Source organism: Pseudopipra pipra, chromosome 1, assembly GCF_036250125.1.
Source record: "Pseudopipra pipra isolate bDixPip1 chromosome 1, bDixPip1.hap1, whole genome shotgun sequence".
NCBI classification, from domain to species: domain Eukaryota; kingdom Metazoa; phylum Chordata; class Aves; order Passeriformes; family Pipridae; genus Pseudopipra; species Pseudopipra pipra.
Window position 1 is genome coordinate 90,485,242 of NC_087549.1, and position 20,705 is coordinate 90,505,946.

Genomic DNA, 20,705 nt, shown 5'->3' on the forward strand with positions numbered 1-20,705 from the left:
TCCTCCACAGAACATATCCTGTAAACCAGCACATTGGACAACCACAGAGATCTTGAGGACCCACAGGTCTCACTGTGATCTGTACAAACAACCTATTGCTGCACTGGCTGCAGGCACTCTGGTTATTTCTCTGATGGGCTGTTTTGCCCCTGAGGCCTGTTATTAAGCAGCCCCACTCCCTATCCTCAGCTATTCTGTCAGAAGCCCTTCTCAGTGAAGACCCAAATCCATGCTGAGGAAATTTCAGAAAAGACCTTATGATTTCACAGGCTTTAGGATGTCATTCGTGTGTCCCCAGTTTAATACATACAAGTTCTAAGCAGTTCAGATGCGTATCTCTGTAAATTAAAAAGATTACAGCACTTGTCCTAAATATTCTTCTAGCACTGTTCACTGAGCGCTTGACTGAGGAACAGATTTCTTGACTTTGTGTGACAAATACCAAATTGCCTGATACAAAGACTGGAGACCCATTCATTTCTAAGAAATTGTAGTAACTTTAGAGAGAAAGTTTGGACAAACAAGTTCTTATATTGAAAAGACTGTTCTGCCTCTCATGCGCTTCAAGACAACTGGTGACATTGCCCACGCACCTCATTCTTCATGTAGTTCCACTGAACTCCCCAAAAGTAACTCAAAGGCTCACAGTGCCAAACCTGTCTCCTTGTAAATTCACTTCCACTTTTATCACCTTAGAAGAATCCCAGGCCCCAATCGAAATTTGCTAACATGGAAATAATTTCAAAACTTAAACCTCAGACATCTATAATAATATTTAATATTTCTTCCCACCTGAACTATGTTTCTCTTTTCAGAGGTGTTAAATATCAAAAGCTTGTGTGTACTTGTAGAGGGAGCCTCAGCCCCTCTGAAAGGCAAGGTGCTTACCTATGGTACACAGTGATATGACTGAAAATCAGATCTGAACTAAGGTGGTTTTTTAAACAGGACATGTATTAAAGCAACGAGGAAGAAATATGTCAGCCTCAAAGATCTATCTAAAAATCCTTAATGAATCTTTTCATTATATCTCTGGGATTTAGAATAAAACATACAATTAAACTTATGAAACTATGTAGCAATACTTAAACTCCTTTGTAGTTCAGATTAATTGTGGGAAATATATAGTTCAATTTATGGATGTCAATAGACTAAAAGAAGTTAGCAGTGACAGTCTTATGGTTTAATCTAGTCTAATGGACACTTCAGTATTCACAGATGTGAATATATTGATCATGCAATTTATACAGGATAAAAAGAGGCAATGCACATTTGTGGCCACATTATACCCTCATCACTCCTGACAGCACTCCCAGCTTATTTAAAACAACATTCAAACCGCACATTGGTTTCCCTTGTGGCTTAATTCTCATTATTCACTGAACTCCTTTTTACTAGAAACTGACTGAAGAGCCAGATTCTGAGCTCATTGTTTGGTTTTTTGCTGACTACAATGAACAGCCTTCTCAGTTTCCAAGCCCAGCATTTCTATACACTCAAAACTGTTGCAACCTCCAACTAGCAAAATAAAATCAGGTCAGGGATGGGGAGGCAGATGAGTGAAAAGAGTGTGCACGTGCTCTTCAGAAGGAACGAGACTGAAAATTAATAAATGACTTGCTCAGAGCCTGTAGCAACAAATGACATCAATCCAAGCATGTGAGATGTGTGTCCCAAAACAGAAAAAAAAATGGGGTGGGGGAAGCATTCATGGGTGTATATTTCTCAGCTTGAAACAAATGGATTTATACAATTTTACTACTCCAACTTGAAAAATCATAATTCTTCACAAGAAAAATAAGAACCATGAGCACCAGTAAAAAGAATTTTCAGTCACAAGACATTCATGCTGATGATAATTGTAAGGATACTGTCTTGATTTTTCTAATGGATCTTTTCTTGGTTTTATAACTCCTCTGTCTTGTTTTTTCTGGTGGATGAAGATAGTGTAATTTGCCAGTGGTTCATTGAAAATTACTGTTGTCAGAACAACAGCCTCACAACTTGGCCTCACTGTTCTGAGGCCAAGTGCCTGATATGACTGGACCTAAGCCCTCTAAATCCTAGCTGTTTTGAATCAGAGGGAAAAGTAAAGGTCCCTTTACCTTATCAAGGCTTCCTTGTGGACCTTGCCAACTCCACGTCTCCAATCCTCCCTACCAAGTTTCTCCTGACTTTACGCTAGCAAGTGTCCTACACGATGGCTTTGCAACAGGCTCGTGGAGACCCTCTCGCACTGTACTTAAGGCTGTGAGTGCAGCTGGTCCACATATTAAAGCTATCTGTCATTTAGCTAGCTTATTTAGCCATGTAATTTTATCACTTTATGATTTTTGGTTAAGGTGATGCAGTGGCTTTCAACTTGTGGAACAATTATGCCTCTAGTCTACACCTACTTCTCCTGGAAAACCACCAAGAAAAAGTGGTTTCCTGCCAGTTGACTTGCATTTGCTCTTAAAGGTCTTCAAGGAAAAAATTTTAGAGGACAGCAAAACTAGCATGAGTTAAGCATATAATCAGTTCTGATTTTGACTTCAAATGGCTGAAAATATAATGTATACCTTGATTAATTGCTGCAATCATTAGTTAAATTAATTGGTAAAACATGGACCTTAAATCTATTATGCTGAATTCATCTGGTCAATTAAAGAGCCCTTCACAATCAGAATTTTTTTCCATATGAGCAAGTTATCTAACATTTTCTTGGACAAACATGATGGATTTTTCTTTGGTTTCTCACTGCATATAAGGTTTCCCACACAAATCATTTGGATACTTTTTCTTGCATCCTTGGGAGATCAGAAAACGCCATTGTACTGGGTAAACACACACAGATATAATCCCTGCTTTTAGGGGGCAACCTTGGTCTAAAATGGTCCCTGATCAACTGCAGTACTTTGAAATCAACTACTCATGGGTTTAGTCAGGAACTACTCCATATGCAAAGAAGCCCCATCAAAACAGGTTATGAAGAACTCTTGACAGCATTGAGCATTTGTGTTTCTGATTTCTTATGTTTCTGACTGAGAAAATGCCATATGGAATGTTCTCATTATATATTCCCACCACCACCTCCCTAAATTTATAGGTGTATGTTTTTCATGCCAGCAATACACAACTAAATGCCCAAAACTGGCCACCACGGTGTTGTGTTTTTCAATACTGTCTGTTTGACTTTTGTCTCCTCCTTGCCTTTTTAAATAATAGGAAAAGCAAGTGGTACGCAATGCAATGTCATCGTCAAGAAACTGATCCAGCTCCCATCAAAATGAATGGAAAAACTCCCACTCTTTCAGGGGGTGTTGTTCTAGACTCACACTGGACAGGTTCCTCATGATAAGGAACCATCTTTATTCCCAACCAGGTGTCTTACAGTCAGACAGATGCAACCATGTCTGCACACCCATTACACCTGACCCAATAAATCCCGCCTGTTTTGAAAGCCAGATTCAATCCCTAGACCACACCAGTAGTAGTCCTTCGGAAGAGAGCAATCAAAGGTTGTAAAACTCCTAAAAATGTTACTTTTTTCTGCATTAGGCACCTGGCTACATTGTGTATAATGCATTTCCACCTTTCTTATCCTATTCAAGTAAACATTCTTTATTGCTTGTTATGAAGGATCTCGTAGTACATATACAAGGTGAGAAATACAGCTGAATTAGCATTACAAAATCAACTTTAACACTGATAGATTTCCAAGGTTGCTTTTTTTGGTCGATGATGTCATTTTATTTTCACTTTTATTGGACAGCACTACCGTTTTCTACGCTTAGTCTCTTTCTTTCAGCTGACTGCACTTTATATGCTGTAAAAAATGTTTGTCTTCTTATTCTTTTTTTATGTATTGTCATATGTTTTTCCCAGTCCTGCAGCAGCTACTTGGTTTGGTGTTTATTTCATGTAGCAGAAAATACCTATCACAGAAATGCAAAGGCAGCCTGACAACAAGCTTCTCTCTGGGCATGTTGACATCATCCTCCTCTCTGAGCTCTAATTCAACTTTCAACACAATGCCTAAAACCACACAGCCTCTGAGCACAAAGGATGAACACGAGAGTACACTTGTGCATTCTGTTGCCCTGTAAGCAAATTGCCTTGTTAATGAGGAATCAGTCAAATAATGGCTTTGATAGTCTGCATTTAGATTAGCTAAGATAAAGTGCAAAAGTGGGTTTTTTTGGTGTAGCACAGACAGCAGCACATCCTGTTCAAAGTTTGGGGCTATGAACGTCATTGACTAATTCTTTGACATCTGTCATATGAAAAGGCACCGTGCAGCTATTTCATGTGTCATAAATACTCTTTGGAAAAAAAGAGGCAGCTAGGATTTTTTAACTTCACTGATAGGCCAAACTGGAGCAGCACTTTGCAAAGTGTATATATACCTCATAAAAGACATCTCCTCATTTCAGCTGTCTGTTTGTATTTACATGGACTATACCCGGAAGAAGAAGAGAAGAATGTCATTGCTTTCACGTAATAGATAAGGAAAAGAAATTCTGTGGTTATGTGCATAAGACCAACGTCTGTGGGGTGAATGAATATTGCTTTCTCTGCTCATCATGAAAAGAAATCAGTGCACGCACAGAAAGAACCCCTGTAGATTGGATAATGTGCTATGAATTGCTTCTCTGTGCTACCTTGTTCGTGTAGTCATACATGTAATGAATTGCATCTCAACTCTCTCCCAGTAAAGTGAGCAAGCGAACCAACAGCCATTTCATTTCTGAATGTTCCAAGGTGGTTGCTTCTCTGAGCTCTGCATTTCAGCAGCTGCAAGCTGATGGAAGAGAGGAGGGAAAAGACATCCATATTTTTTAAAGTTTTCCATTCCAAGCTAAATAGCTTGGATGAGAGAAGAGGGAACATAACTGAATCACACAGACAATCTGTTCTTTCAACTGGTGGGGTTGGTAGGTTAAAAGGTTTTTACAAATAAACAAGTAAAAGAAAGGCAAGTATTAGCTTATGTTTTTGACAGAAGGCTGTAATTATGTTCTGCTCTGTCCCACATAAAATACTAAAATATGGAAATGTTACATTATCTATCTTTCTTTTATGGAACTAGTACATTCTCTTCTTATCGTGATGTCTGATCTGGTACATTATTCAAACTCAAGCCAAAGTATTCCACCACTTGAGTTATCACTTAAACAAAAACAACGTGAAGAAGCTCATAATAAACACATTACAAAAACCTGCTCCTTGGCCTTCTAAAAGTTTTGCTTTGACAAGGAGAAGAGCCCATCAAACCTGCTTGACCAGCTTCCTCACTGGGACACAATCTGAAGGTAGACCATGTCTTCCACAAGCAGCTCTTTGTCATCCTTGGCACATTTTCTGCAGTGCTGGATGCAGGTGGGCAAAGCAATGGGACTGTACTCTCAGCTGGGCAGAAGAGAACTGTTTTATACTGATTTTGAATTTCCCTCATTCTGACAGAAGAACGGTTTGGTGTTGGCACATATGGTGAGTCAGATTCAGGGCTGTTATAACCTTAATAGTTGGTGACAGCTTCCTCTCACTGGTATGTCAGGCCAAAGACACCTGCTTGGTAGCAGTCCTGCCACACTAACTGTTAGTCACTGACTTCACATTCTCTATTAGTTACGACATGGACAGCAGAAAGTGGTTCCATAAAATTTGTGCCTGTAGGGGACTTCGTATTTCATAGAAATATCCATATAATCACTGGATCTTTATTCCCCAGTGACAGGACAGGGAAAGCATCTCAGCTGTTTAGGGTAATTTGTTCTAAATAGACTATGTAAAAACCCTAGCCATTCTCTCTGTCTTTTAAAAAGTGGTTCATTTCTTCAATGCAGTTGACCTCAGAGATTCACCACTGCAGGTACTGTAATTTGAATGAGAAATATGCTGCTCTCAAGATTGAGTCTAAGCAGAACTCTGATAAACTGATCTTCGTAAAATTCACTATGCTGCTGTGTTTAACAAAGCCAGGAGCTAGCTATTAGTTCTTTTTTTATTATTTCATTTTTTTCTCTTTCAATAGACTATTTAGAGTACAGCATGCTGAAAAAATTGGAATGAGGCTCCCCAACAGATATTAGTTGCGTCTGTATTCTTCCTTCTGCCAGGAACACAGACCACACAATCATTACGGCAATCAGCACAAAACACAACACGTTAAATCCCTCATTTCTTTAGCATAATATGAAGTCTCTCTTTCTCTCATATTACCATTCTGGTCTGTCAGGTATGTGAGGTTTTTCAAGGCAACAGGTGTTTTTTGAAATAAAATACAACCTTCCCTTCAGCTCATTAAGTGAAAGAGACAGCAGCTGCAAGTATAATGCTGAGGGACACATGGTCTATAAGACACCCAGAAGAAAAATACTCCTTGTTCCACTTGTTAAGGTAAAGCACAGATGTTGCTTCAGTGATAAGCATGAGCATAAGGCAACCACAGTCTGCTCCATGTTGTAAATTCAGAATCTAAGATTTCAGAATATTTAGTAGGCTGCAATCAGAATCACCGGTTTCTTTATGTAAGGAAAGCTAACGCAATGTCTAAGCTCATAGTCCTAACAAATACTCCTTTATCACAGCTTGCATTACACTATCATCAACAATATGCTAGGGACTATTCACAGACATGGCAGATAAATTATTAATAATCTTTTATGTGGACTCAATTACGAGTATCAAATAGTGACAAATGCATAAATTAATACATTTACTGATTTAAACATTTACAGATAGTGTATATTAAAAAGGTTTTAGTCATTTAGAATGTTAAATGCAATACTTTCCCCTGCTTAGTGTTGGTACTAAGGCTATTTCTGGATCACTCAGATCTAAACTGTTGAAAAATCAACTTCAAAATAATGATGTCTAATGAATGCAATAACCAAGTCAGAACTGATCCTTTCCAGGGAGCAATCCTCTGCTTAGTCAGGTTGATAATTCCTCCTCTTCCCCTCCCAGCCCCATTTATTAATTTTCCCTAATTTCTCTGAAGAACAAAGTACATACATTGTAGCTTATAGTATGATTGTTCAGGCTTTTTCAAACAAAAAGGAAGTGCAGCATTTCCTTAGAAACACAAAGATCCTCTAGAATTCCCTGATCTCCTTACTTCCTCCTGTTTCCTAGGCCTAACTAGGTCAGCAACTCTGCCCTACAAACAAGAACATATAACACCGTAGAAAAAAACACAGTTCAAAGAATAATTCAGTCATCCTGCTCTGTGAGTAGGCTGGTTGCTTTGGCTGTCTTGAAGAATATTTATGTTGGCCTTGCAACATGAATCCCAGTAGGCTGTAGGACTGCATGTTTTTCTCGTGTTTGTTACGTGGAGCAGCAGCTGCAATCCACTGAGAATTGTACAGAGAAAGGCCGGGTGGCAAGGACCTACTAGGAGTCAAAAGTTTCACACTCCTTCAGATTCAGCTCAAACTGATGCTGGCTCTTTTGTGTGTGGGGTGGGGTTTTTTTCCAAAATCTATATCGGCAAGCTGCTTGTAAGATGAGTCCATTCCTTGTCATTCTATCACCACCAGTTTTAGAGAAGACTAGCTTAAAAAACAAAATGAAAAACACAAGTTCTGACCACAAGAGGTTCATAAAGTTAGGAAGTATTTTCGTCATGAAAATGACAGCATAGTACTTCCTTACCGTAACATATGTAGTAAAAAATGGGTCATTTAAATGGATGACATACTAATTTTTTAGTTTGCTATATGGTTCCAAATGAAAGAGATGTAAGTATTAAAAACAAACAGTCAAAAGAACAAAATCTCTACTTTAACTGTAATGATGATACACATGACTAGAAAACAACCACAGGAAGCTACCATTGCTTGGGCTCACCTAGTGTTTGCTACTCATTTGCTGACATATGTTCTCAGTTGTGTCCCTGTCATGCAAAGATCTTAGCAGCCAATGTGACAATTCAGACTGCTTGTGACTGAGAAGTCTTCAACTTTTGGTGCTTTAACAGGCAAGCAATCTCTTCTTATCAATCCATAGAACCTTTTGTCCTTCCTGAACCAACTGTACTCAGTGTGTTATGCCAGACTATTACTACTAGAAGAATTAATAATTCAGAGGTAATTCTGCTATTAAGATTCTACTCTACTCGGAAATCAAGGCTGATCACACAGATTCCAAGACTTGTGTACTTCTATCATCAGAAGAAAATCTGAGTAAATACTCACATGTGTCTTCACATCACCTTCAAGAATCTTGCTGTACCTGAGAAATTCTGCAACACTTCCATTCAGCAGCCTATCAAAGGCTTCAACATATGGTGCTATGCCTAGAAAAGAAAAGAATTACATTATAATGGGTTCATAAAGTACATAATGCATAGGACATTCCTGTGTAATAGGTGGAAGAAATATACCATAGAAACAGAGGAGATTGCTGTAACTTCATTTCTGATTGGTGAAGTCACTGAAAATGGATGTATAATTATTTTTTCTTGCTCTTGGTAGAACTTGAATAGAAACATGATGAGAATTTACTGTGTACAATGTAGTGTTTGTCTTAAAATGACAAGTGCTAAAATAAACACTTCTCAGCCCTTCAAAGGTCTAGTGACCTGAGAAGTATTATTGTCTTAACAAAATTCTCCTGTTAAAGTATTATCCCTTAAAATGAATCTGCACCACAATCAACAACTATTTTTATACTACCCACCCATTCCTGAAGGTCTTTGTATTGTTTGTTGGCTCTGAATAGCAATCCATTCCATTTCCAGGAAGAAAGTCTTTAGAATGGGTTGACATAAGACTTGTGCAGTGAGATGTGGCTTTGTAATCTCTTATTTTGTCATCTCACCTTATGAAACCGTCACTGGACAAAGAAAGGTCAAACAAGCCTTCTAGATGACATATCTCATTGACTACATATATGTTATACAGTCTAACATTACAGAAACAAAACTGCTATTTTCTATATGGTGTACAGAGCAGTTTCCTGATAAATTGGACACTCAGAAAATGCAGACGAGGCTCAATATCTTATGCTCCTAGCTTCTACATGACTCTATGTACCTGTTGAGATAGCAAAAATAATCTTTCCTTGGATGCCTCCCAGCCCTCTCTTTACTCCCTGACATATCCTCATGTCTTGTCTATGCCTCAGAACCTTTGCCAGATACAGCATGAGTGACACACAGGTGAATTTATGGCATATGTAGGATCTGAGAGATCAAGGTTAAAATTCTTCCCAGTCTCTCTCCCTTATTAATGAAGCCTGAAGATTGGTCTGAAGAGGTACCAGGCTTTACTCAAAAAATCTGCTTTAACCTTCTGGCACTATATGACAATTGTGTCCAAATTCATAATCTTTGAAAGCCCTCTTTATTCCACAAGAGTCATCTGGCTCCTTGACAGAAAAAAAGACAGGCTCTGGCAACTGGAGTTTGCAGTGGTCTGTCTGAAAAAGAAAACGTACTTAGCTAGGTGGAATTTCGAGGCTCCTTTTGTTCTCTTGATGTCATTCACCTATAATTCTAGGAATTTCTGGGCGTTCTTCCATATTAAGTGTTTGTATGTAAACCCCTCAAATGACCCAGTATACAAAAGGTTTTAGTGGTGAAGATGCTTCTGAAAGCCCATTTATGTTCTTTGTCAAAATCTGTGTATGTTTTCAAAAGAATCACTGTAACCTTTTACTTTATAGCAGAGTTTTACATCGCAGTTCACCAAATGGCAATTGTCCTATGCAAAACTAGAAAGCAACCACGCTATTTTTTACTATTCAATACAGCTAACTCTCAGGAGCATTTACTAGAATTTGCTGCAGGCTGTGCAGAGCAATTGAATGATTTATTTGCAATCCTGCTGTTGTAATGCCATTTAGGAAAACAGTAAACGTACAGGTCTCCCGTCCTCCTCGTTATTTTGTTGTTTCTGAAAACATATTAACTGAAAAGTCAAGTTGTTTTTTTTTCTAAATAATTCTAACTATGGATTGGTCTTTTAGGGCAGGGGGGGCATGGTAGAAGAAAGCAATATATCTCCATTTCCACTAGAGATTTAAAAAAGGTCATGCTCTGGCTGAGTGTCAGTTTTAATGGAGGAAGAGAAAAGAGACCTGTAAGATTGTTTACTCTGCAGTGGCTGTGGAGGGCATGTGAACCTCCACAGAGGCACAGTAACATGGGCATACAGAACAGTGTTCATGGCGCTGCAGGCGTATCAGTCACACAAGCTGAAGACTTTCCTAACTGCACAAGCAAAAGCTTATTCCTGAGTCCCCGTGTGAGACAGCTCTGCCTGAAGATGCGGTGCAGGCTGGCAAGCACCCCACGGTGCTGCTCATCTCAGCTTCTTACCACAGTCTCCCAGTGGGTGTGTTTTATAATCTCACTCCAACAAGGTTTGTCAGTTCGTGTCTTTTAGGGATCTGTTGGGATTTTAAGCCTCTGCTTCCCCGGGGAGTAAATCTTTTCACCTGCCTGAGCTCTTAGGTTAGGTCAAGAATATAAACAGTTTTCATGGAAGTACCTCACATGGCAAGTTATCTCCTGTTCTGAAGCAGACCTGGTTTGCAATACTGAGCTCTGGATAAATAGAGAGATACACCTAAATAGACTCACTATAGAATTGAAGTCTGTATTTTTGAGAAATGTACATCTCCTAGTAGTGATTGATTTATTTGTCAGTTTGCACATGGATCATATTTCTCCATGACTTTGCTTTGGTTTACTAGCTGTCTAGGTTTTCTCTGGACTTTAAGCATTTCATTACTCCAGCTTCCTGTGACTGGCTAACTCCTCTGCTATGGAAGCCTGCTGGAAGATGCTCCCCTCCTGCCACAGGAACATGCTGCTCTCTGTCAGCTGCTCCACAGCAGCTGCCAGTGTGTAGGCCCATGGTACACGTAAGTGTGGGGAAGGTCTCTCGCATATGTTGTTGGGTCAGGGCTGGCAGAGAGGACAGTGAAGCAGCTCACACACTGACTTGCTGCTGTGTCAGTAAAGGAAGCTGCCTGCAACTTTCTTTGCATTCTGCAGCTTCTGTACAGCAGCTGAGTCTGTGCTGGGATGCACTCTTCTCTGGAGAATGCACAAAAGGGCCAAGGAATATAGAAAGCAAAGGACATGAAGCTAATAAAGAGATATATGCTGGGGTTCTAGATGAAAAAACAAGCTCTGGAGAAAGGAAAGGGCACCTCTATTCAATCGAATTTGGAGCTGCTATGTTTATAGGGTTATTTATCCAATAAATTTCAGAAACAACAAAAAATTAAGGAGTGAAAAAATATGACTTGGTGATATGATGTGAATAAACAGACTTTTTTTGGTATATTCTTCAATGTAGTGCTTTGGAGATCCACTTGAGAAAAGAGAGTTCGAGAGACAGCAACGTAAGGCCATGGATGTGTAGCAGTCCTTAGCAAGCAAATGCTTATGAACAAACTCATATTTGATTAAGGGTATTAAACAATTAAATGAAGTGGGTCTGCACCTTGAAATTTAGAGAGAGCTGGCAAATAAACACCGTGTTTATATTGGTGACCTCTACAGAAATATTTCTGCTGTAAATTTTGGGGATGTCTCATTTCTTCTGCTAATTGGGCTCAAGCAGACATTTTCATTTGGTGAGTTATTTACAGCAATATAAATGCCAAGATGGAAAGAGTAATAAAGCTTGAGATATGGACAGTATATTTCAGAAACAGTCAAATCTTGAATTCTCTAGGCTGTATTAATTTAGAATTTGTAACGAGTGGGATTGCACTCCCTCTTAGAAGACAAACACATGCTCTACTTGCAATTTTTAAATAACAGAGAGATGGTACTTCAAAAAAACAGACTTACTTCCATTGACTCCATTGATGCCATCACACTCCATTCCACCAGACCTATGTGAATTGGAAAATAATGATTCGAGTCGAGTCACTGCTTTCTCCAATCTCTCCATCAAACCGTGAGTCTCTGCCATTCTGAAAAAATCATAAAGCATAGAAACAGTGTTAGACCCCTGTAAATAAAGTCCACACTTCATGCTACAGTTCTGTTCACCTTCTGGCTTTTTCTTTTATAAACTTCTTTGGTAAAACTCATATTTTTTAAGTACTGTCTTTCTGACAGATAAGCATTTGCAGTGATGAAGCTGACACAGGGTACCTTGCCTCTTTGTCAACAGAGAATATGACCAAAACCGAGCTCTGTTTTTTCATTGTAAATAGTAGATTCAAACCATTGCTAGTGTAGCTTTGGAAAGTCTGCCTGTGGATAATTTATGACAAATGTATGTGTATGCTCCCAGTCAGATACTGAGATGACTGAAACAGTTATAGAAGTAACTGGTTAAAAGTTATGTCTACAATGATTTGCATCAACCATTTACAGAGGTGAAAAGTACAGACCCAATTAATACTTGACAGAAAGGAAGACTTTAAATGTATACTCCCTGATTCTTGAAAAGGTACATTTGAAATTTGTCTCAGTCTTTCATGCTTTGCAGTAAGCCTCAGTCACTTGACTGAAGTGTTTATTCTGCTGGTAAGTATACAAATCAGTGTTTTTCCAAGTTTTTTGAATCAAGCATTAATTAACCTTTGGAAAGAAAAAAAAATCCAGAGGCCTGCTTGTGCAGTACTGCTACAGTGCTGTTGATTTAAAATTAAATAGAAATTAGGTTAAATTTTTAACAACTCACACATTATTTCTATCCCTACAATGTGATTATCTGCTCTCTTACATGTGAAGCAGTGTAGGCATTGACATTTTTGAATACTGGCCAATCTCTCAGGGAAAAAAGTGCTATATACAATCCAGAGTGAGAACGAGTTATATAAGCAAAGATAAAGCTATGTTTAAATCCCCTATCATTTAATTAACGTGATCCTTGAGAACAGTTCCAAGCCAGCTCCCACACTAGGCTGCACCCCCTGCCCAGCACTGGGGCGTGCAGAAGTAGGAGCAGCAGCAGAACTTGCATCCCCAGCTGGGGCAAGCAGGTAGTCAGAGGCTCTCTGGTACCACTACCTTGTGGTTGATTCCTGTTTGGCTTGTAGACTAGAAATCTTAGGCATAACCAGAATATATGTGTAAACGTACCAGTTCCTAAAGAAGAGCCTGCTAAAAGTGCTAGTACTTTTAAGATATTAAAGCATAATAGTAGATTCCAATAGACTGCAACACTATGAAACACTTAGCAACCAAAACAAACATTGCTGCTACAGTGTCCCCAGAGCCAGTGGAAAATGCCTAAATGTTACAATTAAAAAGTAAAGTAGCATGGAAAGAAATGGTTTTACTTACAAACTAGTATTAATAATTCTTATTAATAAAAAATAATAGTATTTTTATTTTTAAAACTTAAACGTGAGAGGAGATTAGTTACTAGGACTGTAGAAACACATGCAGAGCTCTTGTGCTGAGTCATGCTGCCTGTCAAACAAGGCGGGACTTTCAGACTTTAGCCTATAAATATAATGAGGTTTGACCTAAAAGTGAAGCAGGAGATTTTACAGCGACAAACCCGTTGGGAGAACCCCCTTCATGAGAATTTTGTCTGAAATTTACGGGTTTTTCCTATTTAAATGAAATGAAAAACCAAAACCCCAAAAGAGGATGACACTAGACAGCATGCAGACAAACACTGTCAAAATTCAGAGAGGCTCTCTTTGCTTATCACAGAATCACAAAATGGGCCAGGTTGGAAGGGACCACAGTGGGTCACCTGGTCCAAGCTCCCTGCTCAGGCAGGGTCATCCTAGAGCACATGGCACAGGATTGTGTCCAGATAGTTCTTGAATATCCCCAGTGAGGGAGACTCCACAACGTCTCTGGGCAATCTGTTCCAGTGTGTGGTCACTCACACAGTAAAAAAGTTCTTCCTCATGTTCAGGTGGAACTTCCTATGCATCAGTTTCTGCCTGTTGCTTCTTGTTCTATCACTTGGCATCACAAGAAGAGCCTGGGTCCATCCTCTTGGCATCTTCCCTTCAGATGCTTATGGACATTGATGAGGTCCCCTCTCAGTCATCTCTTCTCAAGGCTGAACAGGCTCAACTCCCTCAGCCTTTCCTCATAAGGGAGATGCTCCAGTCCCTTAATCATCTTTGTGGCCCTCAGCTAGACCTGCTTAAGTAGCTCCATGTATCTCTTGTACAGAGGAGCCAAGAACTGGACACAGAACTCCAGGCGCAGCCTCACCAGGGCTGAGGAGAGGGGCAGGATCACCTCCCTTGACCTGTTGGTAATGTTCTTCCTTTATACTGAAAATGTATACTATTCCGTTTGAAAAATCAATACATTAAAAAAAAAAAAACAAAAACAAAAAAAACCAAACACAAAACTGCAAGGGTAAAAATATCTTGGCATGAATGAGATGAATATATCAGGGGAGCTTCCGTGATGCTCAAACTTCCATGAGAATATTAAACCTTTTCTTAAAACAAAGCACTGTTAATTCTCAAAAATATTACGAACACATTCTTTTCACATTCTTTTAGGCTACATAAAAGCCTAAAATGGTGTCTATTTCAAAAGTTATGTTTTCAGCCAGTCTAAAGTCAGGCTAGTCTAACATAGCATACTAACAGTCAACTCATTTCATCAGCATGTTAGAATACATTTCCAGTACAGTTCTTGTTTGTCTGTATTTAAAGATACAGTCGGGTAGGTTGGTTTTTTTTTTTTAATCTGCCTTAAAATGTTCCTGGATGATGTCGCCAAAGTGCACTAAAATAATATAAAAATTTCTATGGCAGACCTGTTACTTTTTGGCCTATTTAGCCTGATTTTGCCTGATTTTGCCCATTGTTTGATTACAAACTCAGTATGTTTGACTGCACGCACCTGGAGGTCTGGGGAATCTCACAAATGAGCAGACTTGTAATGTTCTACCCAACAAACTTCCCTCTTTAACATGCTAAGAAAATACATTACAGTGTCAGAAGATCAGAGGAATAACCCAGTTCAATAACCCTATGGACATCTTTATGCAACGCTTTCCCGCTGCAACACAGTCTTTTGTTCACTATATTCTTCACAGCTTTATTCTATTCCCATTAGCTGGAGAATCACAGAATATTACGAGTTGGAAGGGACCCACAAGGATCATCAAGCTCTTAAGCAAATGGCCCATACTGGGATTGAACCTTCAACCTTGGTATTAATAGCACCATGCTCTAACCAATGGAGCTTATCTCAGGGTCAGAATTACCACATGTTCTTCCAAAAACAGATATCACCAGTGAGGCCAATCACAAAATAATATAGTGTTATAGTCTTTTAAAACAGAAGTAGAAACTATTTTTTACCCTAAAATTAGGGATGCCAGGTTTCTATTGTTTTTATACAGAATGTTACGCTTAATAACTCAATCATCATGTTTACAGTGCACCTACCTTTTTGTCTGTGTACTTATATATTCATGAGTACATGGTATTTGCATCTATACTTACACATATGCATGAACGTAAGAATACACACAGGTATTCCTGTCATGTATGAATAAAGTGCAAGTACACTTCTGTGATTACTGTATAAAACACTAAGAGAGCAAATCAGTTGTACCTACAATAACCTCACATTTACACCCTGCTTTACCATCAACTAACTAGGCATCTATCTTACAAACAACACTGGAATTAACGTTACTGTTCTGAAGTGAAGACTCCACTGAGCAATAGCATGAAAACTCTCTTCATCCATTCTCAATCTAAACATTGACACCTTTGTCTATATTTAGGGATTTGCGTATTTGGTTAATGTTACAACAACCTTCAGCATTTTCTTGGCCTATATTCAGCTGTTCGTCCAATTACTTATTCTGCTCTGTGTGGTCAAACAGATACCACAAAGCCGCAGCTCAGAAGGAGTCAGAACACAAACGGTACAGCTCAATCCTGTGAAGATGCTGTCTGTGTGATATACCATCAGAGCTTATATTATAAATAAATAATAAGACTGGTCTACTCACAGTGTCAAATAAAATCCTGGCATGTTAATGAAAATAAAGAGGATGTAAACATGTCTGTAGGATGCATACACTTCCATAAAGTATATTTTTACATCAAGACAGATTCTCTATCTCATCTCTACTAGGATTTTAATTAAAGTTTTGATCTTGAAGTTGATGATCAGGTTAATCATATATATCTTTTCTTGGATTTGATGCTGACCACCTATAAAGAGCTAAAAATGCTTCAACTCCCATGTATCCAGTTGTTCTCTTGGTGTAGAAATACAGTATCCTTCACTGAAAATAAGGTCACCTAAGAGCCAGGAAAGGTGTTAACACACATCTACTGACAAATTATTTAATATTTGACATTGTTAACTGTCTCTTGTGCACAAAAATTAAGACAGAGGATCCACAACGCTGCCCTGTTTACTGCTAATGATATCTTTTCTGGGAGTGCTAAATGCATGTGGTAATACTACCATCTGTCATTTCTTCCCCAAAAGAAGTAAAGCCAAAACCAGGTAGAAGGCGGCATATTGAAGCCCAAGAAGCAGATTTCTTTTTACGGGCAGGCCTTGGGAGATTATTGCTTCTCTCCCCATCTGTCTCAAAGCACCATTTATCTATTATCAAGGGAAAAAAACTTGGCTGCAGACTGAAATTCTCTGACATACTAATCCCAAACAGCAGTCAAACTGTAAGTCAAAACACACAGGTACTATTCCTGTTACCACTGTATGTGACTTATGGCAGAGGACCATATTGCTCTATCTCAAGAAGAAACAAGCTGTAACGAACGCACAGGGAAAAGCAGTATAGTAGCATAAGGGGAAAAATAAACATACGACGATTTATAAGGCATGTAAAAATGGTGATTTGGAACACAAGAATGGTGCCACCTTGTAAAGTATGATATTACTCTGACAAACATCAGCAAGAGATAGTTCCACAGATTGTTTTACTTCCTAGGATTCTTTTAATTTGAAAGAAAAAGAAACAACTGCTTAATTTATTTGGGGTTTTTTTCCCCCTAGGTACCAGTTCTTTCAAATACATCTAGCACCTGAAAAATTACACCAGGTCTCACTCACACTCATCATCTGAGATGCTACAAGTCAGATTTGGTTCTCCTCTCTATGTCAAAAAAGGGCAGACGCCTAAAACAGAGCATAGCCAGCAATGTGGCATTTCAGCTGTATCTACCATTCCTACACCATTTGGAAAATCACAGTGTTATTGGAAGTACAGCAGCCTATACATGTGCTTTCTCTTTTAAGTCTTTTAATGAATTGCTACTGAGATAGGAAATAAAATATACAGAAACCCATACTGCCAGCTGGTACTATCAGAGAGCCAGTCATGAACATTTTATAGATCCAAAGCAGTGCCCTCTGAGAGTTCTTCTGTACAATATATGTCAACATGCATCAAGGGAGTGGAAATGCATACATGTTCCTGAGCATTCCCCCAACTTACAAAAGCATCTTATGGCACTTCATTTCTGAAAAAAACACAGGCAGCCTGGGGTTGTAATAGCTGGCTTTCCTATACCATCATTCAAACACGTACCCACTCCAACCCTGTGTTGAGCAGGTAGTCTTTTTGCCACCTTTGGCATGAGACCCAAATTCCTGCTGCACCCCACCCTGGTTCAGAGAGTGAAAACTCACTGGCTTGGGGCCTCTGGAGTTGTTAATTTCCAGGCAGAGCTCAGAAGCAGCTTGGTACTGGCTGAGAGGTAAGGAGGAGCACCTGAAGCTATTTGGGTTACTACCATAAAAGACTCTACCAACAAAGTATGTGTTGGTAGACCAATAGGAACATTACCTTGTATGGTTTGTGTTTTGTCTCTCATTAGCTGTACGGGAGGAATGTAAACAGGCTTCTCAAACTGATGTCAAAGTGGATTAAACCAGAAGACCTCTCCGTAAAGCCCTGTGTGAGGAGAATGATTCGGGTTTCCAATCAGAGTCTTTTTTGTTGTTGAGCCCCTAGATCTGCTACAAGCTCACTTGGAAGCAATGTAGTTTTAAGTATAGAGAAAAAAAAAATCTTTTTTTTAAACCCAGTTAAAATATATAGGGGGTTTTTTTGTTAGAATGGACAAGGGTTTTATCTGGGATAGCAAAAAGACAAAAAGAAGTCTGTGTGACTTCTGCTTTTTGTGAATGGATGGGCCATTTTGACTAATAAGTTGGTTTGAAGTCTTGCCTGGCTCTAGTATACTCATCATAAAATATTTCTGTCTATAGCTCAACTTGTGTTAAACCATTGATATGCTATGAATGAATCCCTTATTGCTGTGCATAACAGTGTGCTACCTCAATTATCTTGTCTGTGGACTTGTTTCTTCGGCATACCCTCTGTGTTTTTCAAGGGCTATTTTTTATAAGCAAAAATACTTTTGTGTAGAAGAGGAACTTCTTCCATTTAACCCAAGTTTTTTCCTTTGTCTGGCTTTATGTTGTTGGTACCACCAAGCATACTTTTCTGTTTGCATTCTGGATCTTCCTCTGCTTCTCTCCCTCTCCTAGTGACCAGGCTGCTGTCCACAAAAACATGCAGGAAAGGAGTAGAAGCATTTTTGTATCCCACTGTTGAAAAAAATTACAAAATCACTTGTAAAACAATCTCTATTTCGACAAGTACCCCTAAGACTGTTGATATATTTTCGTTCTTATCATATCCAGTTTAGTCCCATAATTATGGGTGAGCAACTGCACACATCAAGCTGTGTGTCTACAAGTCAATGTAATAATAGCATGGACTGTGGTTAGGCCTCTGATAACTTAATATGAATTCTTTAAAATATGTCCTGTGTTTATGTATGTGCTTAGTATCTCCTGGAATATCAGTTCACTTTCTAATTATACATAAGTTCTGCAAAGAGCTTCTATTCCTTGCTGAATAATTTTGACTGTCATCAATTTTGTGATCACAAAGAACGAGTTCATTATTTAATGATATACTGAAGCAGTCAAGGCTTGACAGTCTGTGTAAGCATGATTGACTTAAAATAACCAAGGCAACCCAGTTTCTAACTACATTCTCCTATTCTTTTTATGCTCCCTTTTCATGTCACCACTGCTCATAGTCTTTTGTCTTGGTTTCATTTTCTTCTCTCCCTCCAATGAAGTGTAAGAGTTTTAGTATCTCTCCAATCAACAGAAACGCAGTGTCCTTAGCCACCTCATTTACTATGTATTAGTGTGGGGCTCTTCATGTAACCAAGCATCTTAAAGGCCTTACAAGCCATTTAATTACCTGTCACAAGTCCAATTACTGTATGTAAGCAGACTGCCTTGCTCAACCAAGAAACTATTGCACGCAGGCATTGATTTTATTAAAGTGCTTCAGTTCAGCTCATAATAACTGAACAGTAAGATCCTTTATGCTACAGTTCCAAACAAATTGAATTTAAACTCTCCAAAAGCGTAAGTTCCACACAGTACAAACCCCTATGGAGTGTTCCAGTGCTTCCAGGATGTGGAAGGAAAAAAGCAAAGGAGGAAGTCACAATTAAGCAAATGGTACTGCAAACTCTAAAAGTGCAAACTATGTAATTATTTCTGCAGGAAAGAGGAGACTAGAGCTATTCAGTACCAAGGTTAGTAACGAGTTTGTTTGCTGTGCTGGTGGCCTTTCACAATGCTTCCACACCCTACTTCTCATGCATATCCATATTATGCTGAAGCCTGAATAGTTGGGCTTGATTTCAGCCAATTTAGCTGGTGTTCTTGTTATTACCAGAACATCCTGCTGCAATTATGATCTCAGCACTCTGTATCTGATGTTCTCAGGCTCATCATGGCTGCCCTGCTCAGCCTCCAGCCTGTGTAACCCTTCCTCCAGCATAGCAGCAAACAGGAGGGCTGAAGCCAACTTTCTGCCATATGAGTACTCCTCTGCTCTGCAGCTCAGCTGGGGTCTTTATTGATCACAAAAACTCAAGGCCTTTGCCCATCTCCCATTTTAAAATCCATCCAACTGACTCTGCAATACGGTTAGCATTGCAATGGGTTGTGCCTTTCCTGCTGATTCAGGATGAAATGGGCCACCTGCTACTAAAAAAGACCTTTCCATTTCCTGCTATAACCTGGTTACCACCAGATCCTGAGTTTTAATGATAATCCATGCAATTTACTGGATCTGAGACATTTGGCTATTTTTCCATTGTGAGACCCAGAAAGATCAAACTGGACCCATCCTAGATACTTATAAAGTTACCCTTTTTGATGATGGCTGCTTTACAGGACCTAGAGCTGTTAGGCGAATTATTCTGCTGTTTCTTCTATCTAAACAATGACAGATTACACACAGAAATGTAAATAATTATTTGCATTCCTTCCAAAAATCAATTAATTAAATATTTAAACTAATACAAAACATAGCTTTAATGCATAGGATCTAAGCATGTCTTTTTGGAAAAATATGGCACTATTCAATAATGTAATTGAGTATTTCCCTGGTTTTTGTGGGTTTTTTTAAAATATATGCTACAAAAGTATTGAGCCTTTAATTCCAAACATACTACTACTGGTATATTGGATTTTACAAGCAACTTCTTTAGCCTGCTGTTCTCTTAAAAATTGTGGGTCAGACAGAGCAATTCCATTAGCATGTACTCAGGAAAGTAGTCTCAATGGGACCTTTTCAGTAACAAGAAGTCCCTGAAATTTGAAGTCAGAATACCTTTTGTGCACAGGTAAAATAAAGACAACAGTAGCCAGTACATGTATGAACTGTGGTAGTGTCTATGCCATAAAGCCTTGCTAACATGGTGACAAAGGTCACAGAGATTTAAGA

General features: G+C 38.9%; 1 protein-coding gene across 2 annotated transcripts in view; it reads right to left on the bottom strand.

The window, feature by feature from the left end:
• CAP2 (cyclase associated actin cytoskeleton regulatory protein 2) overlaps nucleotides 1–20,705 on the bottom strand; it is a 68,708-nt gene that overhangs the window by 44,961 nt on the left and 3,042 nt on the right. Inside the window, exons 2-4 of one of the 2 annotated variants that reach the window (XM_064665070.1) lie at nucleotides 17,727–17,834; nucleotides 11,798–11,922; nucleotides 8,184–8,284 (exon numbers count right to left, since the gene is read on the bottom strand). In XM_064665070.1, coding sequence (XP_064521140.1) covers nucleotides 8,184–8,284; nucleotides 11,798–11,921 — 225 coding nt within the window. In that variant the 5' untranslated portion in view covers nucleotide 11,922; nucleotides 17,727–17,834. The remainder of the gene's footprint in view (nucleotides 1–8,183; nucleotides 8,285–11,797; nucleotides 11,923–17,726; nucleotides 17,835–20,705) is intronic. The other variant, XM_064665060.1, reaches the window with a different exon arrangement.